This window comes from Eretmochelys imbricata, chromosome 7 (assembly GCF_965152235.1).
Source record: "Eretmochelys imbricata isolate rEreImb1 chromosome 7, rEreImb1.hap1, whole genome shotgun sequence".
Classification (NCBI taxonomy): domain Eukaryota; kingdom Metazoa; phylum Chordata; order Testudines; family Cheloniidae; genus Eretmochelys; species Eretmochelys imbricata.
The window spans coordinates 82768433-82794835 of NC_135578.1; the positions used below are offsets into that span (position 1 = coordinate 82768433).

The following is a 26403-nucleotide window of genomic DNA, read 5'->3' on the forward strand; positions in this document are numbered from 1 at the left end:
CCCCCAGAGTGTGGAAATATTTGACATATGAATACTTAGGGTACAGATAGTACCAAATCTGTGGCCACAACATACTTCCATATAAAAGACACTGAATTAGACCGTGTGTGGAATTTTTGCCAGGTAATGGATGCAGTGCTGTGGATCGATTCAGAACGGCAGCCATCTGTTCTGAGTGTGTCTCAGGGCCAGACTCAGAGTATTACTGTCTTGAAGACTTAGGCAAACCAAGGTCTTCACTTGAACTATAAATTCTTCAAAAGCAGCTCTCTATGTTGTGAAGAGATAGGATTTGCTGTTGGTCTGAACCAAACTGAGCAAAAATAGCAAATGAGGGCAGTGAACTTGCAGAGATAACTTATCACACATTTCACTCAAAAAGAGGACTGGTAGACAAAAATGAATGGACTTTTGAAAACAGCATATTCTGCTACTTCTTTTATTTTAAAATCCATTTAAATTGAATTCCTGTCTCAGCTCCATCTTAGCATGTGAACTGAGTGTTGAAAAAGTTTCAGCAAGAAATACAGTTTCTGTGTAGATCCATGTAACAGAGCCACTTTAAAAAGAGTGTGCTTTATGTTATTATAATGCACCATGCTAAAGAATGGGATTCGTAATACATGATGTTTTGGTGCAGTATTGCTATCAGTCAAAAAGCCATATAGTCTGTGTCATTTTGGTAATGATGAACCTTTTATTCTTTTCCAGCTTTGTTAATGCCAGTCGATACATGTATTCCCTTGCTACTTTATCATTGTCCTTTCTATCTAGCAGGGCATAGTCTGTCCCATAGTCTCCCAGCTCTTAGAAACAAAAAGGTCGCGGCTCTTTGCAATGGTCACTAACAGACGTCCCACGTAGCATCCATTAATCTGGCCTACCCCATCATTCCGGCCCATCGACAGCAGGAAGGTTAGTGATCCTAGAAGTGAGAAACGTACACAGTTAGCTGTCAAAAAAGTTGCAAATGTGATCAAACAGCATGACCAGCACCTGTGTGCTTCACAGCACAATGGGACCAAATTACATGACAAGAAATAAAAGATTTTTTTTTTTTTTGGGCTGATTCTCTAGAATGCCCAGCTCTGTGGGATTCAGTCATAGTGTTTTCTGTGCAGCCTGGCTTAGAATCTCCTCCCCCCATGTATGCCAGGAAAGTGGGAAACTTGTCAGCTTCAGCAGTTTATCTTCTCACCTCAGTCTAGCTGTCCAGCCAGCATTTCTGGCTCCCACACCCCACGCAGGCTGGTTCTACATAACAATGAAGCATGCACTGCTATCCAGTTACTTCCTGCTTTTACAGAGCAAGAAGGACTTCCAAACAGGTCCTTCAGGGCCAGGAGAGAGAAAACAAAATGTTTGGTACCAGGCTCCAGCAAAATGAATTAATTCTGTAGTATCTTGGACAAATGCTAAATTCCACAGCTGTGGAATCACAAATGCCATGGAGCCCTGCACGAGCTAAACTGGTCAATTCACAACCTCACAATCAGAGTCTCAGGCTCCTTTCAGACTTAAATGAGCATTAGTTGCACTCGATTCACATTTTTAACGTTTTTGCAACCACTGGGGCTAGACGCCTATTTTTATTATTATTATGAAAGCTGAGATTCTGGAGCATAGTTCTCCAACAAAGGGGAAATTCTGCTGCAAATGCCAAGGAACCACAGAATACACAGGACTCTGATGATGCTTTTGCACAGCTATATCCTTTATTCTTATAATTTGGAAATAAGGGTGGGAGGTGAAACAAGAGAACCTTGTTTTCTCACTCTCTCCTAAACCACAATTAACCAGGTAACAGATGTTTCCATTTATAGAGGACTGATTCTTATCTTTTATGCTGTGGTAACTCCATGAACTCAGTGGAATTATTCCTGATTTAGAGTAATATAAATCAGAGGAAAATTAGGCTCATGGCATTGTGACATGTATGCACCTCTTGTCTTAAACCTTGGCATTAGAGTGGGTCAATCCAATCCCCTGAAATGTAATTTAAGATCTGGAAAGCTATTCCAGAGTGCCTGGAGAAATATGTACACAGACTGGTATCAAAAGCAAGTGGGAAATGCACTCTGGATGTCCTATTATCCCAGGGCTACAGAAACTAGCAAGGAAAGGTACTGACTTAAATGGAACTAATTGCACAATAAAAGACTATGCATGTGATTAAGATTTTTCAGATTCAGGTCGTAAGAGTTTTAAGTCATGATATTTTGCTGTTCCAAGGATTTAATATCATAGTCTGATAAACAACTCAATAAGATAATGGTTTCCTTTATAAATTTTAACCACCATATCCTCCCACCAATATAACAGTAATCAATCAGCAGCGAAGGGGAAGAACATTTCTAAGTACAGAATAATCAAATTGTGTGCTTGTTTTGTTTGTCTCTCAAAAGGATTGCTGAAGAGTTGGCAAGAATATTTTTTTAAGAGGAAGAAAGTAAGAATAATGTCAGATATATAATACTCAAATCCAAATTATTTCCTTCAGCTCTAATTACAGTCCTGTGCAAGTTATGGATTTCTTACAAAGTAATTCTATATAGAGATGAAGAAAGGATCTCATCAGCTAAGACTTGTTATGAGCAGAGCCCAGTTTTACCTGGCTGGTAGGTTTTAAGAGGTTTCTGTGTCAGACTGTTGATGATGTTTGTCACCACAATATTGGCATGGAGCCCAGCATGGTATGCCATCTTTGGTTCCTTCACATCAGCACAATCACCAATAGCATAGATATTATCATACCCTTCCACCTGGAGGTACTGGTTGACCTTTAAAGCACCGTTACCCGCCAGCTTGTCCCCTGTTTTAAAAAAAAAAAAAGTGCATCACCCAAGGCCTGAGGAGTTGAACAACAATGCATATCCAGTGACACAAAGCACTCAGGTGAATCACTACCAACAGCTATATCATTAACTATTCAGTAGAGTAGTTGTGTAGCTTACGTTTACCACTGCAAGAGATGACACTCGCCTTGCAAGAAGTCACTCCTACGTGATGCATGATAAATCATGTTTAATGATTTAATGACTTCAGCTGGTACTATCATCCAAGAGCCAACAGTGTATGTAAACCAGGAAAAGAATCGGCCAAATCTTCAGCTACTGTAAATAGTTATAGCTCCATTGAAGTCAGTGGAGCTATGGCAATTTATACAAGTCAACAACCTGATCTGAAAATGCTAACTTTAGTTCTAAGTATCAGGCTCTCTGAATTGACTTTAAGGGCTAGAGTCAAAGGGTGGCCTGAATAGATTTGGTTGTTGAGAAATAACAACACTCCCAGCTTTGTCAAATGGTAACAAGTGATTCTAGTGAGAATTACAGAATTTCAAATCTATATTGTAGCATGTTAATTCTAACACACACGCACATCCCTGCTTCGATTTTCAGGCACTTATATTTTTTTCTGGGTGATAAGTTACACTTTGGACTTGAAATTTTTTTATGAATTTTCTCAGCTAAAAGTAAGTTTTGGTGGAAATTTTAGTATCTTTTCCATGAACAAATGGTGATTTTCACTGGTTTAAAAAAAAAAAAAATCTGAATTTTTTCCCACCTGGATGACTCAATTACCCTTTTAAAACAGTAGATAATGCATGGTTTTCATCCTCTGAGGACTAGTGCCTTTCAGATGCTTGAAGGTATTTCCTTTGAAAGTTGTTCATTGTATGTGTACAGTACACTAGTTTCTATTTTAACCACATAGGATACAATTCTGCAGATACACAAGTGAAATCGAGTTTGAGCCAGACTATTCTCCCTTCATTTGCTCCCCTTAAATCCCTTTTACCATTTCTATTAGAAGGTGATAATTTGAATGTGCAACTGTGTACAATTGTATATTATATGTTAATTGTATATTATATGTACAATATAAAATTACTACGCCCTTTCTAATGCTGTCTAAAGGAAGAGGGGGTTAAGGGCATGCAAAATTTGAATTAGATGTGCACTTGTTAAATCACACGTTTAAGAAAATGTTCATTCACTAATTCTCACATTTTGAACTAATTGCAAATTTCTTGCATTAATTCTCGCATTAATTCTCACATTTTATTTGTCTTCCCCTCGAAAACATGGAAGACAGATGAGTGATATTTACTATAGAATATAATTGGCTTTTAATTTTAAAATGTAAGATACTTTAATTGAAATATAATATCATGGGAAATATTTTGTTGCATAGGTTTTTAAATAATTCACCAAGTAGAATTAGCTGAACACCAGGGCGCAGATCCTCAAATGGCGTAAAGTGTCCTAGCTCCACTGACTTCAGTGACAGTGTTACAACAGTGGAGGATCTGCACCCAGGCATTTTAAAAGGGGTTAACCCTTCACATTTAGGTGGAGAGTCTTAAAGGTGTTACAGGCCCACTGCTAAGTGCACCAGCTACTAAAGTTCCTTCCTAATTTCCCCCATTCACCTCCAAATGCTTTGTCTCTAGAGCACTGTATTACCAGCACATCGATGGATTCATCACACTCATAGAGAATACTTGTTCTTACGCTACCAATCACAATTTAGCACATTTGGCATTCTCTATATAGGATAGCTCCAGGATTGGAACAAAGGGCGTGCGGGCTCAGTTACCGTAGTGCACTGACAGATGAGTTTAGCAGCAGGAGTGAAATCCTGGCCTCACTGAAGTCAGTGGGAGTTTTGCCGTTGACTTCAATGAGGCCAGGATTTCACCCAGGACCACAACAGTAGGATGTATTGGGAGTCTACCTAAAGTTAATGGTAGGGGAAGGTGAAGAAATAATACAAACCACTTAGTGCATAAATATATGCCCTCTTCCACAAACTTCCACCGAAGGGTCACTTTCTTTTTTTGAAGTGTAAGCTTTAACCACAGAGATTAAATGTGCTCTAACTATACCAAGTTAAATGTCAATACCACTTGCATACGGTCTCTAAAATACTGAATTGGAATAAAATTTAAAACATTTTATTGCCTGTGCTGAAGAATCTTAGCCCCACCCTGTCCTATGGTTTTAACTTACCAAATGCACTGCTGTATGCCGATGAATTGATCTTTATACCAGTGCAGAGAATCACCATGTCAGCTGCAACCTCTGTGCCCTTTTCTGTCTTGACTGCCATATTCTCTTGGAATCGGTTTAAAGTCAGCATATGCAGGTTGCTGACTCTGTCACCTGTCATAAGAAGCTGCATAGAGGTCTTTGTGATCATTAACAGGGATGCTGCTACCCTCTAAGCCAGTGACTACTGTACCCCTTTCAGGAGTCTGGTTTGTCTTGCATATCCCCAAGTTTCACCTCGCTTAAAAACTACTTGCTTACAAAGTCAGATATAAAAATACAAAAGGATCACAGCACACTATTACTGAAAAATTGCTTACTTTCTCATTTTTACCATATAATTATAAATCAATTGGAATATTTTACTTACATTTCAGTGTATAGTATATAGAGCAGTATAAACAAGTCATCGTCTGCATGAACTTTTAGTTTGTACTGACTTTGCTAGTGCTTTTTATGTAGCTTGTAAAACTAGGCAAATATCTAGATGAGCTGATATACTCCTTGGAAAACCTGTGTACCCTAGGGGTATGTGTACCCCTGGTTGAGAACCACTGTTCTAAGCAGCATAAGCTGCTTCCTTGGGCACCGAAGCCTAAGGAGTGCAAAGTGTGTTATTTTTAACAAAAATACTTTTATAAAGATTGTACATTTAGAACACAGATTACAATATCTGTTCTACGCAAGACATACTAAAATATCTCCCAAAGTTTCATTTCAGATAATCATGTTTAGTTTCCTCCATTTGTTCCTTTCCTGGAGCTTACCACGTTTTCATCCTGAATTCCCACTATCCCTTTTATCTTCTGTGAAGTGCCTTCACATCTAATGGCAAAGCCTCTTGTCTCTGCAGATAGTCCAGTCACTTTTCCATTGCCCAGAAAAGCCTGATCCTGTAGCATGCTGACTACCTCTTGGGTGATGCTGAGTGCCCTTCCTTTCCATTGAAGTCAATGAAAGCTGCCAATGCTCAGAACCTCTGAAAATCACTTTGGTGTCGAAATGTGAATTTCAGGACCTAACTTTAGGACCTAACTTTTAAAAATATTGGCCAATATATATTACAGGCAGAGCTGGTAGCCTGACCGTTTTAAGACCCTCTTTTCGATTCCTTATATATACACCTTTGCCAAACTGTTTAGGCTGAAATTTTCCATGCCAGGTGCCTCCATCAAACTGATCAGCTAAAATTGTTCATGCAATTTCAGAAAATAAGACCTGGGGTGGGGGTGGGGGTAATGACATTGTTTTGTCAGTGTTAAAAACAAAATTCTCAACCTGTTTTGTTGAGACACTCTAGACCCTCCATGCTTTGACGCAAAGACATGAAATTAGGCAGGAGGGCTGGCTTTTTGTCAGATATGCCTTTTGCCATTCCTGTGTACATCCACTAAAATGTATCCAAGTTATAAGCCTCTGAAAAACTCAGTTTGCATATGTTCAGTAGAGCCTTAAGAGTGTGTCAGCTAAATTCTCTGAAGATGCATCTGCTCTGGGCATGCTCCATTCCAGGCCTGCAGGGGCTGAGCAGGACTCTCCTGTAATTGCTCCTCCCAGCTGTCATGGGATACTGTGGTGCCAGACAGAAACTGAGCAAGGAGACTGTCCCTCGCGTGCTCTCAATTCTTCTGCTAGAGTCCAGGCAGAAAGGAAAAGGAGGAGGAAGCGGAGGATTTGAATGCAGAGAGATGAGAAATGGGGAAGGCATGCATGGCTCACAGGACCAGTTCTGCCAGTGCAAAAATGGTTCTCTCCTACACTGCCTGTGGCAACAACTCCTTTTTCCAACATAAGATCTCTCAGGTATTTTGGAGGTGTTTATCCACTACCTTAGCTGCTTCTCATCCCCAAGACTGGGCTGAGCCCTGGTCTACACTGGGAGTAGGCACATGCACTTCAGCTCTACATTTTGTTTCCATACTGCTAGTTTTTTCCAACTGACATGGCATGTTCAGGCCCTCACTTCTCATGAGCATGAAATCACTCTAGAAAGGCATTTTATGCTGGTTTACCTAATGTGACTCCAGAAAAGCTATCAAAGGGAATGTGTATTGTATCCCATTACAGGAGCAATTGATGGGTCTTCTGCTTTGCCCTGGGAATGCAGGGGAAAGTCCAGTGAACCCTGCTTCACTCAGCAGCTACCTTCTAGCAGGTATTGAAGAGAGCCCTAGTTAGTCTTTCTCACCAGAAACAAGCATTAGAGACAAAGGTTCCTTATAGGAGAAGGAGTTAGAGATGGGGGAGTGGGGCAGGAAGCTTTGGGGATTTGTAGAGACTCAATCTGAGTTAGAGAAATATTAAATGAAATTGGTTAAGAACATACTTAACAAGAGATTCACTTCTTTCCTGAGAAGAATCTCCTTCACCACCTGCCGGACACTTGGTAGGAGCTCCACATCAGCCAGTGCGATTTTTGAGTGAATGAGGGTGACCTGTGGACAAATGCAAAAGAACTACAGCCAACTGGGGGAAAACAAAAAAGAAAACAAAAACAAACCTGAGTCAGCCAGGAACAAATACTACTTAAACAGGATTGCGTCTGACTGCTGTCCCAGCAAGCATGCAAAAGCAATAGCCAAGTCTTAGGCTTCTGGCTTTCAGCATGCATTTCTTGGCAACAAAGGCAGAGTAGGGTGGATGGGTGAGCGGAAGATCTTGGGAAGCTATTCTGCTTCCAGCCAACCCCAGCACCAGGATGCACTGCAGGAATGCTGGCTGTGAGGGCGTTCACAACTGCTCACTTCCAGCCTTGCTGAATTTGAGGCTCTATGGAAAATGGTTGTGAGGGAGTTTAGCTACAGCAAACCCAAACTGCTCTAGCAGAGGCATTGTGGAAGAACACATTTTTAAGTCACCAGATGAAGGAAGCAGCTGGTGGAGCATTAATTATTGTGTAAGTAGTTTCTTGTACCTCTTTGGCTGGATATTCTGTTTTGATCTCTGCAGCCATCTCCACTCCAGCAGCACCACCACCTACTATCACAATACGTGGAGATTTCTGGAGCTTGCAAAACCAAAAGAAAACAAAATTGTATCTCCTTGTTGCATTATTCCATACATACAGTAACCTAGAGTGAGGCATTCAGCCAGAACACTCATTCTGGCAGCACCAGCCATGCACCTTCCCAACTTGTAGGAAGACCTTCTTATTAAAGCAGAGTCCACACAGAAACTGTTATCAATAGAACACCCTTTGTCTTCTACCCTCTGGAATGAGAGGTGGAGCTGTCCCACCAAAAGCACCTTTTAAATCCCATCCTAACCTTGAAACACCCTTGGCAGATTTGGCCCTCAAAAAAAAAAAAAAAAAAAAAATCTTGTATTTCAATGGGAAGCATTGATTAGGATACCTGAGTCCTAGGGAAGGGCTGGCAACTGTCAAATGCAACTTGTTCACCAGATTTCAGGTGAATTTTTACTGTAACAATAAGCTACTCCAAGGTGCGCATTAATAGGGTAGCATTGCAGCCTGTTATAAGGCATGAGGTGGTGTGCCTTCATCTACCCAAGAAGTGCACCTATCACCTATTAATGCTCACTTTAGAGTGGTTTACTACCATCAGAATCCAAGGCCCATTCATTTAGATCTAAAAAGAAAAATAACTTGGGGGCAGGGGGAAGGAAGGGCTGCAGACATGTTGTGCAATGGCTTTCCATTATGAAAAATAGTACTTGGAGGATGATCAATTAGTAGTCAAAAGGGAAGTGGCTGCTATGGGATCAGGTGGGTCCAGCATTTTACATGTCCTACTTTAAAAATCATCGCACCTTTTTAACATAATGGGCAGAGGAATTTTCTTCTTTGGGGATGAGATCCCAACTGTGCCGGCTGGGCTGATGCATGACTGTGATATCACCAAAGAGGTGTTTAGCAGGGTGGCTGGCCCATTAGGATTGGAAGGTCTGGTGCCAGACAACTATTGTAAAGGGGTCACACCATTATAAGAGCAGCAGGAGGCTGAGGTAGTTGTGGCAGAGGCCAGGCTCTTCAGAGAAGACAGACTGGGGACAGAGTAGCAGCCGTGTTAGTCTGTATTCGCAAAAAGAAAAGGAGTACTTGTGGCACCTTAGAGATTAACCAATTTATTTGAGCATAAGCTTTCGTGAAGTGAGCTGTAGCTCACGAAAGCTTATGCTCAAATAAATTGGTTAGTCTCTAAGGTGCCACAAGTACTCCTTTTCTTTTTGAGCCTGGGGAGCTGCCCTAGGTAGGAGAATGGAGAGTAGCCTGCTAAGGCAGGAGCAAGACCCTGATACCAGGGGAGTTTGGCAGTCAGAGCCTGAGACCTGAGCTCCAGCCAGATAAAGCCTGGGAGTGGTGACTCAATAGCTCTGAGGAGAGGGGGCGGAGGGATTCCCTCCCTAAGGAAGAGGGACACACTGAACTGGCATAGGGCATGGAAGGGCAGAATGTACATGCAGTTCTTAAAGAGGCCCCTGAAGAGGAGGAAACAGAGGGACGGTGCTGCAGCATGATCGCTGGCCATGAGGGACAGTGCTGTTGGCAGCTGCTCTGTTACAAGGTCCAATGGTCTAATCTACCCATAGCTTTGTATGGACAGCATCCCCACCCATACACTAGCGTATATTACAAGGAGGCCTATTTCACTACTGATACAGGCATCGGAGCTCCGACCCACAATTCTTCAGTTGTGATATATAGGATGCTACAGGAAATATTCCCTATTAACCCTCATCCCTTGGTCCAGACTCCACTGTTGATTTAATCACCATGTAGAAAGCCCTGATTTTCCATTTGTACTTTTCTAAAGAAAACTGCTATCTCAGTGATTGAGATTAAAACATGTTTTAGTGGTTGATTTACAACTAAATAGAGAATTTACTCTAACTTTGATGTATTAACTATATACATTTAAGCAATTATAAAGCTTAATAGTTTCAGATCCTTATTTGTACATTTAGTCTGTGACAGATGAGCACAAACGAGGTTATCTAGTAAATAAGCAATATCATTCACCATTTTGTGTCAAGGTGCAGTAGAATGGTAACTGAATTTAATACACCATGCAACAGCGCAAAGCCATCTTAAATCTTTTAGATACATAACTTGAACAAAACACGTTTCATATTTACAACTACCTGATTTATTAAACAAAGGCATTAACTATAGTCATGGACTAAACAGATTTCAATTCAGCCTGGAGAAGTTTTCAAATATGCTTAAGTGAAAATTCCTTACTGCTTAAGTCTTTTGAAAATGAGACAGTTACTTAGGCTGTCCTTTAAACTTTTACAATAAGTAGCTCTCATCCTCTCCCTCATTTTTGTTCATAGACTGGAAGAGACAAGTATTCCTGCTTTTTCAACTCCCAATTTATTTCTCAGCTTTGAATGAATTAGTCCAAATTCAGAAAGTATCCTCTGTGCCTGCAGAAGAGGCTACTGCTGTCAAAAGCTAGTTTTGCACATTCAGTTCTGGTTCCAGGCACTTAGCTAGTGACTTTCAGTTCAGCTGTGACTTTTAAATGATCAAACATATTGCTTGAATGGTTCACCTCCAGTCCTGAAATTTGTTCTGGCTGGGAATGATTGATGGGTGATAAGATGCCCATGTCATACCACCACCTTCTTCTGCAGTTAAGCATCTACCCTGGTACTTTGGGTAGAGAATGTTGGCAAGAAAACAAAGTTTAGTAAGTGATTGATCCATCCTATTTCTTCACTGCCTTCAATCTAACTGTTGTTTGATATTTCTTCAATGTCTCTTGAAATTCTTTCCAAATATCAATCATATCAGCAGTCTTTCTGTAGTCTGTCCAAGGCTATAGAAAGAAATTTCAGTATATTCAGCACATCCTCTACATTTCTCTTTAGTCCAATGTAGACTACTGTGGCTCCATCTATTTTGCCATGATTCTTCACAAGTTATCAGAATAGGCCAGGCCATAATAAGTAGCTCAAAACAGCCAACCACTGAATGCCATTGTGCATCTTGGAGAATTAGTTTGAATCTTCCTGCTCTCTTCAGTGAGGCTGAAGCAAAGTGATTATGGGAAGTATTTTGCAATTTCAACATTTTCGTTAATTCCTGGAGTTGTACTTTAGTCTTTGGTTAAAAGGTGCATCAAATGAGTATGGCACACATTATAATATAAGTTTCAGGGTCCCTTCATTATCTTCTAGATTTCATCTGTGTTACATTTGCAGTATTGTCTGTGACAAAACTATGTACTTGACACTTGAATTTTTGTTCAGTTGTTGTTTTTACTGCTACTTTTAAGTATTCTGCTCTATGGGCAGTGTCTAATTGTTTCTGTAAGTTTGACATCAGAAGATGGGGTTGTCTCAAGCACATATTACAGGACTATTGTATACACTGTTCCACCCATCAAGACTCAGATTAACAAGCTTCCTGTCAAATTTTTGCTCACTGTTCAGTTTCCCTCTCATACACTGTATCCAGCAGTCTTCTAGCAATGTCTGCTTGAGGGATGGAGAGTGACATGATTCAATCATTATGGACCAGGCTAATGAAGTGTTTGTTCTGAACTAGATGAAAAGGAGAACTTGTTGCATAAATGAATCAAGTAATCTTTTCACTTACATGGTCTTGCTGGAATTTGCTGCTCCTGATTACCATGGGTTTATTGGATGAAGAAAATCTGGTACAGGAAACTGACTGTATGTTTAATTGCAGCACTACTAGTGATAACAGCAAATGATGGAAATTCATAACCTCTTACTGTATATCTATGCTAGACTCTGAAACAAAATGGTAAAGTCAGTCACTGAGTATTACTCAGTGCACAGCTTTAAAAAAAAATAAATAAAAACAGAGATCCCTCCTACTGCATCTGTGTGTACCACTGTTTAAATGATGATTTAGTCTAAACCCAGTTTTATAGGGAATTAAATAAAGGATTATTTGTTTATTTAAACCCTTAACCCTAGCAACATAAAACATCTTGAGTTTAAATGTTTAAATTCATAAATGCCTAATAAAACTTTAAACAGGAATAGTTAAACTAGGATGAGCAATGAGAGATCATTTCAAAAGTCCAGCAGTAACAGTAAAAGTGAAATTGATATACTCCCACAAAAAACTACCATACCAATTATATTTTGAATGCTAACGTTTTGAAATGCATAAGTAATCCATTCAAAAGGTAAGCTTATGACCATCTAAGTTCTTTACTAGCACAGTAAGACATGGTGGGCAGTCCATAAGATTGGAGCAAAAATAAAGTTTGCTAACCAGTTGATCCAGACTGATGTAGACATGCCGAACAAAGTCACTGCCTTCTGAAGAGCATTTTTCACAGTGTCTTGTTCTGACAATCAGGCCTTGCAGCTCTGTTGCAGTGTTTACATTTGGCACATGTTCTTTTTTACTCAGAGGTACAGGAATTTCTTGAAAATATTCCCAGATAGGGTCTCTATGATCCGCAGCCATGGCAGGCCTTCCCTATTCTCCCCACCCCCCACAGTTCCTCAGTGTTGAAATCAACACTAGAGGCTGCACTCTGAAGAATGCTATCCCTCCCCACACCATCCTGTTTAGACACCAGCGTTGCTCCTTTCTGGCTGCACACTCCGCTCCTTCTCCCTTGTTACAGAATTCCCCTTATGACATTCCAGGGCACAGTCCACAGGGCACAGTCCAGACCAGGGAGGGGCTGTGTCACCCCTGCCCTTCAAACTTGGGTGCCTCACAGTGTTCTACTGTGTAGCACTCCCACCTGAGCCACTCACAAACAGCCTTCTAGCATGCAGGTTACACCCCGAGCATCTGTGTGTAGTTGCAGCCTGCCAGCCACACACCAGTCACACTCTGGCTTCCACCAGCCTTGGTTCCACTTGCAGAGTGACCCCAGCACAATCCCAGTCCTGAATTTTCCCCCGAAACGTATGTTCTGCCCTGTCCTTTGTCTTTATCCTGAACAGCCCAGATACTAGATCTGTTGCCCCCCTAAAGGGATCAATTTTCAACAATTTGCTACCATAAATGGAGTTACCCACACAGTTCAGTTTAGACAATACTGGATTAGTTTAATTAAAAGAATAAAACAAATTTAACTACAATGAGAAGTTTTGAGTACAAGTATAAGGGAGCAAACTCAAATGGTTACAACATAAAACACTTCCTAGTACTAAAACTTAAACTAGGCTTGGTTCAAGGTGAAGTCCCTTACCACATGTTCCCAGTAACATTGCTGATCAAATTCTCAGGCCTGGATCTGCTCCCAAAGGCTGTTTCTTTTGTTGTCTTAAGTGAAAAAGACATTTATAGGAAAAGATACCTTGGGGTGTTTTGCCCCTCACTTTGTAGTCCTGTTCCCCTCTGAAATGCATTTTCCTGAGGTTTACCCCTAGATGAAGTTCATTACTGCTTGAGGCTGGAGTTATGGAGTCTTGTGGTGAAAGGTTTCATGCTGTTTTCTAAGATGCAGATCTGTTTGTTCCTGCTTCCCCTTTCTTGCCATACAATGGCCACTTGTCACAAGACTGCACATCAACTTTGACACTCATCTAGAGTCATCAGCTTGTCCTTTGTCTTTGAGAAACTGGTTTACCCAAACTTGTCTGGTAAATACATTTCAAACCTTATTTCAGTTCGTTACTACACACATTTCATCATATTACCACAGAAGTTGAGTTAGTTCAGATGATACTCAGCCCTGGTCTACACTACGAGTTTAGGTCAAATTTAGCAGCATTAGACTGATTTAACCCTGCACCCATCCACACGACAAAGCCATTTTTGTCGACTTAAAGGGCTCTTAAAATCAATTTCTGTACTCCTGCCTGACAAGGGGATTAGCGCTGAAATTGACATCACCGGGTCAAATTTGGGGTAGTGTGGACACAATTCGACAGTATTGGCCTCTGGGAGCTATCCCAGAGTGCTCCATTGTGACTGTTCTGGACAGCACTTTCAACTCAGATGCACTAGCCAGGTACACAGGAAAAGCACCGGGAACTTTTGAATTTCATTTCCTGGTTGGCCAGCGTGGCGAGCTCAATCAGCAGAGGTGCCCATGCAGAGCTCAATCAGCAGAGGTGGCCATGCAGTCCCAGAATCGCAAAAGAGCTCCAGCATGGACCGAACGGGAGGTACTGGATCTGATCACTGTATGGGGAGACGAATCCGTGCTATCAGAACTCCGTTCCAAAAGATGAAATGCCAAAATATTTGAAAAAATCTCCAAGGGCATGATGGACAGGGACCCGCAGCAGTGCCACGTGAAAATTAAGGAGCTCAGTCAAGCCTACCAAAAAACCGAAGAGGCAAATGGCCGCTCCTGGTCAGAGCCCCAGACATGCCGCTTCTATGATGAGCTGCGTGCAATTCTAGGGGGTGCCCCTATCACTACCCCACCCCTGTCTGTGGACACCTGCAAGGGGGGAGTCTCATGCAACAGGCATGAGGATTTTGGGGATGAGGAGGAGGATAGTGCACAACAGGCAAGAGGAGAAACCGTTCTTCCCGACAGCCAGGAACTGTTTATCGCCCTGGAGCCAATACCCTCCCAAGGCGGGCTCCCGGACCATGAAGAAGGCACCTCTGGTGAGTGTATTTTTGTACATATAATACATGGTTTAAAAGCAAGCATGTTTAATGATTAATTTGCCCTGCAGACTTGGGATGCATTCGCGGCCAGTACAGCTACTGGAAGTCTGTTAACGTGTCTGGGGATGGAGCGGAAATCCTCCAAGGACATTATTAAGGGAACATTCAGATGTGGCCGTTCCTGCTGGGCTGTTTGCCTGTGGCTGAAAAGAAATCATCCCCGCTTTTAGCCACGGGGGGGGGGGGGGGGGGGGGAGGGGGGGCGTTCACGCTGAGCTGTTCGCATTTGGCTGGCAGGGATCTTCCTTGATGCTAGTCATGCAGTGGGAGGAGGGGTGAAGCAATCATCCCAGAGAACTGGTGTGGGTGGGGTGGGGTGGGGGGATTAGTTGGGTTTGTGCTGCACGTTAACCCGAAAACCGCAGTCCCTCCTTTTAAATGGCCAACCCAACAGGTGCTTGGTATGGGAAAGGAGGGCGCTGCTTTTTGAAACCATTCCCACATGTTATGAAGGTTGAAGAAGCCGAAAGACTGTGGCTTACCATGGCTGCCTGCAAGCCAAATTCTGTTGCCCAGCCCTGCGTGTTTGATCTCTCACACCAAACCGGCAGGCCCTCAGTATAAGAGGCAAAATGCAACCTTGTATCGAAAGCACGTGCTATGTAATGTTAACAGCTTGGTTCACAGTGAAAGAGCCTACCCATTGTTCTCTAAAATGTGTCTTTTTAAATACTACTTTCCCTTTTTTTCCTCCTGCAGCTGCAAATGTTTCAACACTTCCCCTATCATCTCCGTCCCAGAGGCTACCGCAGATAAGAAGGCAAAAAAACCGCACTTGCAATGAAATGTTCTCTGAGCTCATGCAGTCCTCCCGCACTGAAAGAGCTCAGCAGAATGTGTGGAGGCAAACAATGGCAGAATCCAGGAAAGAAGAAAATGAATGCGAGGACAGGAGGGACAAGCAAGATGAGAGGTTGCAGGAGCAAGAGGAAAGGTGGCGGCAGCGTGATGAGAGGAGGCAGGATGCAATGCTGAGGCTACTGGGGAATCAAACTGATATGCTCCGGCGTCTGGTGGAGCTACAGGAAAGGCAGCAGGAGCACAGACCACCGCTGCAGCCCCTGTGTAACCGCCTACCCTTCTCCCCAAGTTCCATAGCCTCCTCACCCAGACGCCCAAGAACGTGGGAGAGGGCTCCCCCCTCCGGGCACCCAACCACTCCACCCCAGAGGACTGCCGAAGCAACAGAAGGCTGGCATTCAGTAAGTTTTGAAGTGCAGTGTGGCCTTGTTCTTCCCTCCTCCCCTACCCCTCCTGGGCTACCTTGGCAGTTATTCCACTATTTGTGTGATGAATTAATAAAGAATGCATGATTTTGAAACAACAGTGACTTTATCGCCTCTGCAAGCGGTGATGGAAGGGGGGAGGGCGGTTGGCTTACAGGAAAGTAGAGTGAACCAAGGGGGCAGGTTTTCATCAAGGAGAAACAAACAGAACAGTCACACCGTAGCCTGGCCAGTCATGAAACTGGTTTTCAAAGCTTCTCTGATGCGCAGCTCTCCCTGCTGTGCTTTTCTAATCACGCTGGTGTCTGGCTGCGCGTAATCATTGGCCAGGCAATTTGCCTCAATCTCCCCCTTACTCTCACAGATATCGTGGAGCACACAGCAAGCAGCAATAACAATGGGAATATTGGTTTCACTGAGGTCTAACCGGAGTCAGTAAACTGCGCCAGCGCGCTTTTAAAGGTCCAAATGCACATTCTACCACCATTCTGCACTTGCTCAGCCTATAGTTGAACAGCTCCTGACTACTGTCCAGGGTGCCTGTGTATGGCTTCATGAGCCATGGCATTAAGTTGTAGGCTGGGTCCCCAAGGATAACTATAGGCATTTCAACATCCCCAACAGTTATCTTCTGGTCTGGGAAGTAAGTCCCTTTCTGCAGCTATTCAAACAGACCAGAGTTCCGGAAGATGCAAGCATCATGTACCTTTCCCGGCCATCCCACGTTGATGTTGGTGAAGCGTCCCTTGTGATCCACCAGTGCTTGCAGCACCATTGTAAAGTACTCCTTATGGTTTACGTACTGGCTATCAAGGTGGTCTGGTCCCAAGATCGGGATATGCGTTCTGTCTATCGCCCCACCAGTTAGAGAATCCCAAAGCCATTCACTATGACCTGCACATTTCCCAGAGTCACTACCCTTGATAGCAGCAGCTCAGTGATTGCATTGGCTACTTGGATCACAGCAGATTTGCAGTAGATTTGCCCACTCCAAATTGATTCCCGACTGACCAGTAGCTGTCTGGCGTTGCAAGCTTCCACAGGGCTATCGCCACTCACTTGTGAACTGTGAGGGCTGCTCTCATCTTGGTATTCTTGTGCTTCAGGGCAAGGGAAAGCAAGTCACGAAGTTCCATGAAAGTGCCCTTATGCATCCGAAAATTTCTCAGCCACTGGGAATCATCCCAGACCTGCAACACTATGCAGTCCCACCAGTCTGTGCTTGTCTCCCGGGCCCAGAGTCAGCATTCCACGGCATTAGCCTGCCCCATTGCCACCAGGATGTCCAAATTGCCGGGGCCCATACTTTGAGAGAAGTCTGTGTCCATGTCCTCATCACTCTCGTCACCGTGCTACCGTCGCCTCCTCGCCTGCTTTTACAGGTTCTGATTCTGCACATACTGCAGGATAATGCATGAGGTGTTTACAATGCTCTTAACTGCCGCGGTGATCTGAGCGGGCTCCATGCTTGCCATGGTATGGCATCTACAGGAGAGCAGAGTTGCAGTGGAAGCGGTGGCTGCCAACGGATGCCACGAGAATAGATATTTATAGAGACCGACGAGAGGACCTGTGAGATGGATTCATGAGAGCAGAGTTGTAGCGGAAGCAGTGGAGGATCACGGTTAGCACCGAGCACATTTCCCGTGGAAGAACACACGTACCGGGAGCCCATGACAGACAACATGGAGAAATTTGCTATTGAGACAATAGCAGCAGAGCAGAGTTGCAGCGGAAGCGGTGGATGACAACAGTTAACAGTCCTACTGCACCGTCTGCTGAAAGCAGTATGGCGTCCGCACGGAAAAAGGACACAAAACGATTGTCTGTCATTGCTTTCACAGAGGGAGGGGCGACTGACGAAATGTATCCAAAACCACCTGCGACAATGTTTTTGCCCCATCAGGCATTGGGAGCTTAACCCAGAATTCCAATGGGAGGCGGAGACTGTGGGATAGCTACCCACAGTGCACCACTCCGTAAGTTGATGCTAGCCACAGTAGTGAGGATGCACTCCGCCGACTTAATGTGCTTAGTGCGGACCTACGCAATCGACTGTATAAATTCTATAATATCCACCTAATTTTGTAGTGTAGACATACCCTCAGAAGGCATATTTTGTACAAAGATTACTACAATAGAGTGTAGGGTATGAATGCAGGGGTGCATTCTGCCACACTCTGGCCCCATCCCCATACAAGCCAAAGAACTTACAATCCGAGACTTCTGCTTGTGTAACCCATATATCTTTTGCACTCCAATATTTTATTTGTTTAGAGACAGAAGGAGACAGTTGAGAAATTAATGGATTTATATCTGTCTGCATATATAAGCAAGGAGACTGAACAAGCCCATTTACTTGAAGTGCCCAGAACCATGCAGAAGCAAGAGCTGGTAGTTACTGGGCAAATCCATGTTTTTCCATAAGCTGGAAAGTTTTGATGGTGGGTGGAGTCATAAGCATTCCTAATTTGAGATCGCATCTTATCAGCACTGAGGTAGGGAGACACTATAAATAAGAGTAGACGACCGCCCAGGTGGGCTCAGCTGATGATCCTGATGAGATACATGATGGCGTCTCCTGGAGAGTGAATGAGGCAGGCTGTGATGACTTTACCAGTCTCTCACACCCATCAGCACAGCCACGGGGTCCCTCACAAGATCGATCCCTTAATATACTACATGGACCACTGTGCCATATTTATAGTTTGATCTCAAAAGTTAGAAGGTTTTCCCCCTGATTCCCTCTAGAAAAGCAGCTTTTAACTCAATTTTTGATGGAGGCTCATGGATTCAGCGTTTATTTAAAAGTTTTGAGATTAATGCAAAATGTGCTAAGGTCTAAAATTATAATAATTCAAATTTCATTTTTAAAAAGAAAAAACCCTTCAATTTGATTTAAATAAAATGTATCCATTTTGCTAGCCCTCTCTCTGATCCAAGCACCACTGCACTATAACACTCCACTCACCCCTGATCTCCAAACTTGGATGTTGCCAGCACTCGTCAGTTTCGTCCTCCCTCATCTGGATACCAATAGGAGCGCTCACCATAACTATAATTTCTTATATCTTTCTCAAAAGGATAGAGCCACCTACCACTTTTTCCACTGATGGTTTTCAATCTCACCTCCTTGACCATGTCTTCATACGTCTGAATGGCAGTTTCCATGTCAATGATCTGGTTAAACTTCCCAGGGAAAGGCCCATCACTGCCTGTAGCAAGGATGAGGTGAGAGTAGAAAAGCTCCTACAAGGGGAGAGAGTGGGATCAGACATCACTTTGAGAAGTCCAAGGTAAAGGATACCGAACACTGGAGTCGCTTTGCAGGTGGTGCTCTGACACCTCCCCCTGCCCTGGAACTAAATAGCAACATTCAATTCAAAAACAAACATCTTTTGCAGAACTAAATGATTCATATAATTGTTTACCTGCATTCAATCTGAAGATATTAATGGGGACTTGGTGAGTCTGAGTTTGTAATGGGATATCACAGCCTCTTTTCTAGGTGCAATCGCTATGCAAAATGGGTATTGTGGCTTCAGTCCAAGTTGTGACAGACAAATATATACATGACAAGTTACCAGCAGAGCTGGCCCTTATACTGGCCATCTCTACAGAGTCTAGACACTGAATGGAAATGGTGCAGACATAGCTACACTCTCCTTTTAAAGGTGGTCCCTCCAGAACAGGGTAAAAAGCTTTGGCAGGGCAGTCCTGAGAAGGTTACACTGTTGTTGTCCATACATTTATCCTGTGATTGAGAGACTTCTGGACTTAATTTAGCAGTTCTTATTAGCAACAAGGAAGGGAACAGCTTGTCTGAGGGCCTGACTGGACCTGTGGTGCAGCATTCAGTCCTGGCTTACTGCTGTGCTCCGCTTCCCAGCTCAACCCTACGCCCTGTCACTTTGATAAGTAGGAAGCTGCCACATGAGGCGTGTTTTGGGAATGAAGGGATGCAGAGGTCTCCCTGGTGAAACATTACAATTAAAGCTGGGCAACTACTCTGAACTCTTCTGTAATCATTGGCTTGAGTTGTAAACTGAGTTTCCTTGGGTCATGCCCTGCCCTCTTTTGTATGGTCACTTTGCACAACAAGTGAGTTATTTGCAGAGACTCACATAAAGTGAGTTTTTAGCTTGAACATCTTGAGTACTCATAGGCTCTGACTCCATGGGTGTTCAGGGGCTGGAGCACCTACACAAAAAAAACAGTGGGTGCTCAGCATCCACTGGCAGCCCTGCAGGTCAGCACCTCCCTGTCCACCCCCCGCCTGCCCCAGAACAGCTGTTCTGCGGTATGTAGGAGGCACTGGGGAAGAGGGGGAGTAGTGGGGGTGTAAAGAAGTAGAGGGCATAACCATGAAGGGGCCGCAGCCTACCCACTTAGCATCCAACCAGGCCCACCCAAATCGGGGTCAGAGCCCCCCCGAATCCACAGGCTGTGACTCCTGACTCTGGTTCGGTATCCGTCCGCCTGGTCATGTCCCTCTCCTGCCGGTGCTGCACGCTGCTGCCCCACCCCTGCACCCCCTACCCACGCCTTCAGTTGAGGAGGTGAACAGCGGGAAGGGCGGGGCCGGCCAGGGGCAATGGGGTACACTGGTCCGCCTGGCCCTGTGCTACCAGCATGCCCCTTCCTGTTGGGGGTGGGCCCATGCTGCGCGACACAGCTCCCCTGCCCAGCAGCCCGGATCCACTATGCTCTGTACCCCCTGAACCCACTATGCCCAGAGCCCCCCCAAAACCCTCCCACATTTCCAACACAAATGCACAGTGCTATGCACACCACCACCCCTGCCCAGCGCCCCCCCACACCACAGCTGCCCAGCACCCCACACAGAACCCCCCACTCGCTAGTTTCCCAATACACACAGAATTCTCCTCCCTCCCTCCCAGTGCCCTTCCCCACAGCCCTACCACCACAGCTAAACAATGCCCCACACAAACCCCCAGTGCCCTGACACACACAGATCTCCCCCACTGTCCAGCACCCCCCAACAGGCCCCCACTGCCTAGCACCCCAAAACACACAAACCTCCCCCACTGCCCAGCGCCCTCCACACCCTCACAGCCCAGCACCCCATGCACACCTCCCAGACACTCACCACTCCATCACACCCTGCCCCCTTCCCTAGCCGCACTCACCAGCCCTGCTGGGAGGTCCCTGGCTCCTACAGTCAGAGCGGCGGGGGGGGGGGGGGGGGGAATCTCCAGACTCTCCACGTGCTGCGCCTGCCACAAGCGCGAGCTCCGTGTCTCCCACTGGCCGGGAAAAGCGCCAATGGGAGCTGCTGGAGCTGCGGAGCGAGGCTTGGAAGCACTGGCAGAGCACAGAGGGTGCCCTGCCCCCAAGAGCCAAAGGGACCTGCCAGGGGGCGAGGTGGGGAGTCCCGGTGGTGCTTACCTGGGGCGGCTCCTAGGAAGCATCCGGCAGGTCCCTCTAGTTCCTAGGGTCAGGTCAGGTCAGGTGGGGGGGGGGGGGGGCGGAGGGCTCTCTGCCCGCTGCCAGTGCCTGCAAGCCCCGCCCCCGCAGCTCTGATTGGGAAGGAGGGAGCAGGTGCAGCACACAAAGCCCCCCTCCACCTCTGTGCCTAGGGGCCACCTGCACTGCGGCTCCTGCCAGCGGGCGGGTGCCAGGAGCTGCCTCAGGAAGCGCCGCCAGCCCCAGGACTTTGGTGCGCGCAGTGACTCATGGTGAGCGGTCCCCGATATCGGGACAAAGGGTGTCCCGACCGATGTGCGGTCGGGACGTGGGACAAATGTCTTAATATCGGGATGTCTGGTCACCCTACTAAAGAAACAGAGTAAATCTGAACATGAGAGTGAGAAGAAAATCATCTGCTCACTGCTCCATTTGCAGAGTAAAATTATTCATCGGAAGTCATTAAGTCAGTCTGTCCCCAATGCACTCACCTCATTATCATTCAGCAAGACTTTCTGCCTCAGTAAGTCTATTCCAACCACCTTAGCTTGTCGGAAGCTCTCCTCAAAGGTCACAGAGTAAGAGATGAAGGTTTTCTTGGCAAATCCTGCAATGAAAGAAGGTTAATGCCACCTATATACTGGTTAAGAAGAAAGGAAAGTAGGGGGACTAGAAAGCCAATTTTCCACTTTGTTTCCAGAAGTCCTATTCAAAGAATTTGCTTTCTTGATACACAGAATAAAGACCTGCTCCGTGACTAGTGTCCAGACATCTATTCTCTCTGCCACAATGTAGGACCCAGAAAGTTTTTGCTTCAGTTGACAAGAACTGAAAAAGGCAGGCATAAAATTAAGGGTGTCTCTACACAGCGACATCTTGGAAAACTAATCAAATTAAGTAAAGTGTGAATTTGAAATGGATTAGTTAAACCACATTAAATACCCGTGTGCATACTGTTATTAACGTACCTTTAATTCAGTTTAATTCACTTTCAAAATGAATTAAACTAAAAGGAATTAAGGCAACTTTAATTCAGAGCACTTGTTTTCACATATAGTGGTGCAATTGCACTGGTTCGGCTGTAGCGCTGTACATGAAGATGCCCCTATGCTGACAGGAGAGCTTCTCCCATCAGCACAGTTAATCCACCTCCCTGAGAGACGGTAGCTACGTTCACAGGAGAAGTTCTCCGATTGACATAATGCTGTCTATACAGGGAGTTCAGTCGGTATAACTATGTTGCTCAGGAGTCTGGATTTTTCATCCATTTTATAATCGAAAATGGTCTGTAGTATAGACCTGGCCTCAATGACAATGTTCACCCAGAGGTTTAATGCTGTTTAACTAATCCACTTCAAATTCATATCTTTACTTAATTTGCATTAGTTTTCCTGGAAGTCCTCATTTGGAATCAAGTGATTGAGGGAAGAAGTATTTCATAAGAAAACCACAACTTAAGCCAACAAGGCAAAGCCATCTTAACTTTGGGGATAAGTCAGCAATTTTCAGACTATGGTCCATGGACCTCGAGTAGAGCCCTGTGCAGTGAAACACAGAATGAATATTGACACTAGACCACTGGAGGGTTATGGGGCTGGAGGGGAGGTGGGTCCCTGAAAGTCTCTCTCAAGGTTTGAAGTCGGATTTAGAATGAAAGAGTTGGAGAACCACCATGCTATTCCTTGCTGGGTACTCATGGGCCACAACAGGCGCTATTTTCTCTTAAACTGTCTCAGCTGCATGTATTAGACAAAGATATTAGATGTCAGGAGGCATACTATTTTAATGTAGATCTAAATCTGGTCTCATGCTATTTGAGAGCATTTCTTTTATGACTTTTTACATTAAGTCCAGGACCAGGATATGTACTGGAACACTGAGGCAGGCTGAGAGGAACGGAGGTTTTTTTAAACTAATTAATCACTATTGAGAAGAGAAAGTCAGTAAATTACCAGTCATATTTCACACCCGGGCAGCATGTCTTCAGTAGGGGATGGAACTGGCATAGCTATATCAGTATTGCCAGCCCCAAGCATTCTCTCACACTCACTCACACAAAGATTCTGCAAACCAACTTCCAGGAGCATCAGATGTGCATCTGACAAGGCCCCGCTCCGTCCTCATGTCCAGGCCACCTGGCCAGTGGCTTGGCATGAGCAACTCTAAGGCTGTATGCATCTGATGAAGTGAGCTGTAGCTCATGAAAGCTTATGCTCAAACAAATTGGTTAGTCTCTAAGGTGCCCCAAGGACTCCTCTTCTTTTTGCAAATACAAACTAACATGGCTGTTACTCTGAAACAAGTCAGCTGCCACCCTACCCTCTCCTTCCTCCCCTTCCCCCCCCTCAAAAAAAAACAGCTAAAGATGAATGGCTTTTAAACCATTTGATTTTTTTAAGACACTGAGAGTTCTTATTTGCCTTCAGGACGCTGAGCTTTTGGTGTCACACTGTCAAGCCTCTCTCCAACCTTAAGCGCTAAAACTCAATGTAATTAAAGCTGAGATTCTCAAGTAATTCCATTACTACTGGAGCTGGGGCATAATATGCAAGGCCCTCAGCAAAACCATGTCACTAAAACCTCAGTGCAGATGAGCCCTAAGATCCTGAGGAATCTCAGCTACAGGGGTCATGCCCCCGCTGTTAGAGTAACATTCTAAGTATCAAAGAGGCTTAAGATAGCAATTTAGAGTAGCAGTCATCTTTCAAGTTCTTGTTTATAGTAGAGTGATCATCTTTAAATTTTCACAAATGCCTGTGCAAACAGTGTTCCCTATTCCTGGGGAAACTCACAGCTGGCATAACTTTACAAATTTGCCTTTGCAGATAACTATTAGTGGGAACAACTGCATTTGTGCTGTCACTGTGTAAGTGAATCAGAAGTCTTCAGCTCAGGTTTCTCAGAAGGTAATAGTGGTCTCAAGTTTTATCAGAATACAGAAATAATTTAGTTTAACCACAGTTAGAGATATTTTTCTATTTTGGAATCTTACAAGAGTTTTTTAAAACCTGTGCAGTTCCTCTTTCAGAAAGAAACTCCACATATCCCAGTGGGGTAAACAGATCACAAGGGACCAGAGATCGTCCACAGACTTTAGGAAAAAGCACGTAAGTTACCGCTCTCTACAGAGGCCCGGAGAGCACCCACATTGTGGTGGAATGCATCTCTCATGTCCACAAGAACAAAGGGGATTCCCCAGGACTTTAGTTGTCTGGCAGCTGCAATTCCCCCGAAACCTCCTCCAACGATCACAACACGCACCGAGTCGTCCACTGAAAGCTTGGATCCCATCCTAGATGGCAGAGCTGCTTCTTCAGGAAAAAAAGAGAAAAAAAAAACAACAAAAAACACCACACTAAGAAGAAGGGAAACAATAAGGGTGTCACAAGAGCGCCTTACCTGTGGAAAGTAAGGACTTGATCCTGCAAAGACTTAAGTAGTCCCATTGAAGTCACTGTGACAAATCACGTACTTAAAGTACTAACAATGAGTAAAACAGAAGCCAGGATATATATGGTCTGAAGACTAAATTTCAGAACAGTTTGAAGCAGGCACTACTACAGCTCAGCTTCTTACAGGCTCTCTCTTGCCTCCCAGATGGCTGACAGGAGCGCAGCAAGGAACATGCAGATGGAAACAGCAGCCCAGACATTTTAAGCAACAGGAATAGCTGCTTGAGATACGGAGTTTTATTTTTCCTCCAAAAAGTCATCACTTTGCACATTGTGAAAAGGCAGAGGGGAATCAGGCCCGACATGCTAGAGTTTTGTTGTCAACAGAAATCTGTTTTGAGAGGGATACGATGTTTGTTGAAAATACTTTAATTGAATGTACCAATATCTCCTACAACAGGGGTTCTCAACCTTTTTCTTTCGGAGCCGCAAACAGGCTATAAAAACTCCACGGCCCGGCAGTGCCACAACAACTGGCATTAGAGGGTAGCAAGGAGAGCAATTGCCCAGGGCCCCATGCCACTGCGAAGCTAAGTTGCTCAGGCTTTGGCTTTAACCCTGGGTGGTGGGGCTTGAGGGTCCCAGGGCTGCAATCCTGTGAGGCGGGGGCTTTGGCTTTCTGCCCTGGGTCCTAGCAAGTCTAGCACCAGCTATGCTTGGCGGACCCCCTGAAACCTGCTCGTGGCCCCACAGGGGGCTCCAGACCCCCGCTTCAGAACCACTACCCTAGAAGAGCACGTCCTGTTTCCTAACTGTCTAGGTCAGTGGTTTTCAACCTGTGGTCCACAGGGTGGGGGGGGGGGGGGAGCTCAGACCATGTTTAAGCTTCCCAAGGGATCTGCATCTCCAGTCAAAATGTGGGGGTCCGCACACTTTTAGGAGCCGGAGGAGACTTTTTTTTAAAAAAACAAAACATGCCAGCTTGGCTGCCATCCCTTCCCCTTCTCTGCAGGGTACACTGGAGAAGGCACTGCTCGGCCAGCACCGAATTGAGCGTCAAACCGAACTCCAGACCCCGGCACAAGACCCCGGGGGCGGCGGGGGGGGGGGTCACGGAAAGCCCTTTGGAGCACAACGAGTACGCGGGCCAGCACCAAAGTGCAGTGTCTGTCTCCACCGGACTCCCTGCCTCCGCTTTTAGCGAGCGAGAGGAGCGGAGCCTGCCCGGCCGTGCAGAGCCAGGCTGGCTCCAGCGTCCGGCCTGCTCCACTCACCCCTCCTCGCACCACTGCAGACCCGCGGGGGGCGATGGAGGAAACCCAGCGAGTGTCCGCGCATGCGCGTCCCCACGGCTGGGGCGAGCGCAGGGATAGCTGGGCTGGGTCACGGAGGCAGGCGTGGTCTGAGCCCTCTCGTGGCGACTCGGCAAACGCGGCTCGGACTCACCGGAGGGAAGATCCGCTCCGTCCCCTGCTGAGCCGACTCCTACCGCCCTCTACTGGAGCCCCCAGCGCGTTGCAGGGCCTTAGGGGACAGCTGAGGCTGCAGATGCTCACAGTCTCCTGTAAAAACAACAAGGAGTCTAGTGGCACCTTAAAGACTAACACGTTTGTTTGAGCATAAGCTTTCGTGGGTAAAAAACCCACTTCTTCAGGTGCATGGAGTGAAAATGACAGATGCAGATGTAAATATACTGACACATGAAGAGA

The 26403-nt window shown here is 45.1% G+C and overlaps 1 protein-coding gene across 3 annotated transcripts; it reads right to left on the reverse strand.

Moving 5' to 3' along the window:
- Window positions 1–17: 17 nt before the first annotated feature.
- AIFM2 (AIF family member 2, ferroptosis suppressor) lies at window positions 18–25999 on the reverse strand. Of its 3 annotated transcripts, none has more exons than XM_077821887.1 (9): window positions 25969–25998; window positions 24419–24613; window positions 21794–21909; window positions 19005–19124; window positions 7969–8061; window positions 7381–7489; window positions 5016–5168; window positions 2612–2812; window positions 18–925 (listed from the first exon to the last, which is right to left on the reverse strand). In XM_077821887.1, exons 2-9 carry the CDS (start codon window positions 24591–24593, stop codon window positions 771–773), a joined length of 1122 nt encoding a protein of 373 aa, XP_077678013.1. In that variant the 5' UTR covers window positions 24594–24613; window positions 25969–25998; the 3' UTR covers window positions 18–770. The 3 variants fall into 3 exon arrangements, with proteins under 3 accessions (XP_077678013.1, XP_077678014.1, XP_077678015.1); XM_077821888.1 differs by having other exon boundaries at window positions 24419–24607; window positions 25969–25989; XM_077821889.1 differs by lacking the exon at window positions 5016–5168 and having other exon boundaries at window positions 25969–25999.
- Between the last annotated feature and the right edge of the window lie 404 nt (window positions 26000–26403).

What these genes read in the sequence shown, in the direction of transcription:
- AIFM2 (XM_077821887.1), bottom strand. Translation starts at nt 24,593, where the DNA reads ATGGGATCCAAGCTTTCAGTGGACGACTCGGTGCGTGTTGTGATCGTT. An exon ending in AGAAGTGAATCTCTTGTTAA is followed by an intron (nt 5,169 to 7,380) that starts GTATGTTCTTAA and finishes TTCTTATGACAG; the next exon opens with GTGACAGAGTCAGCAACCTG. An exon ending in GGCATACAGCAGTGCATTTG is followed by an intron (nt 2,813 to 5,015) that starts GTAAGTTAAAAC and finishes TTTTTAAAACAG; the next exon opens with GGGACAAGCTGGCGGGTAAC.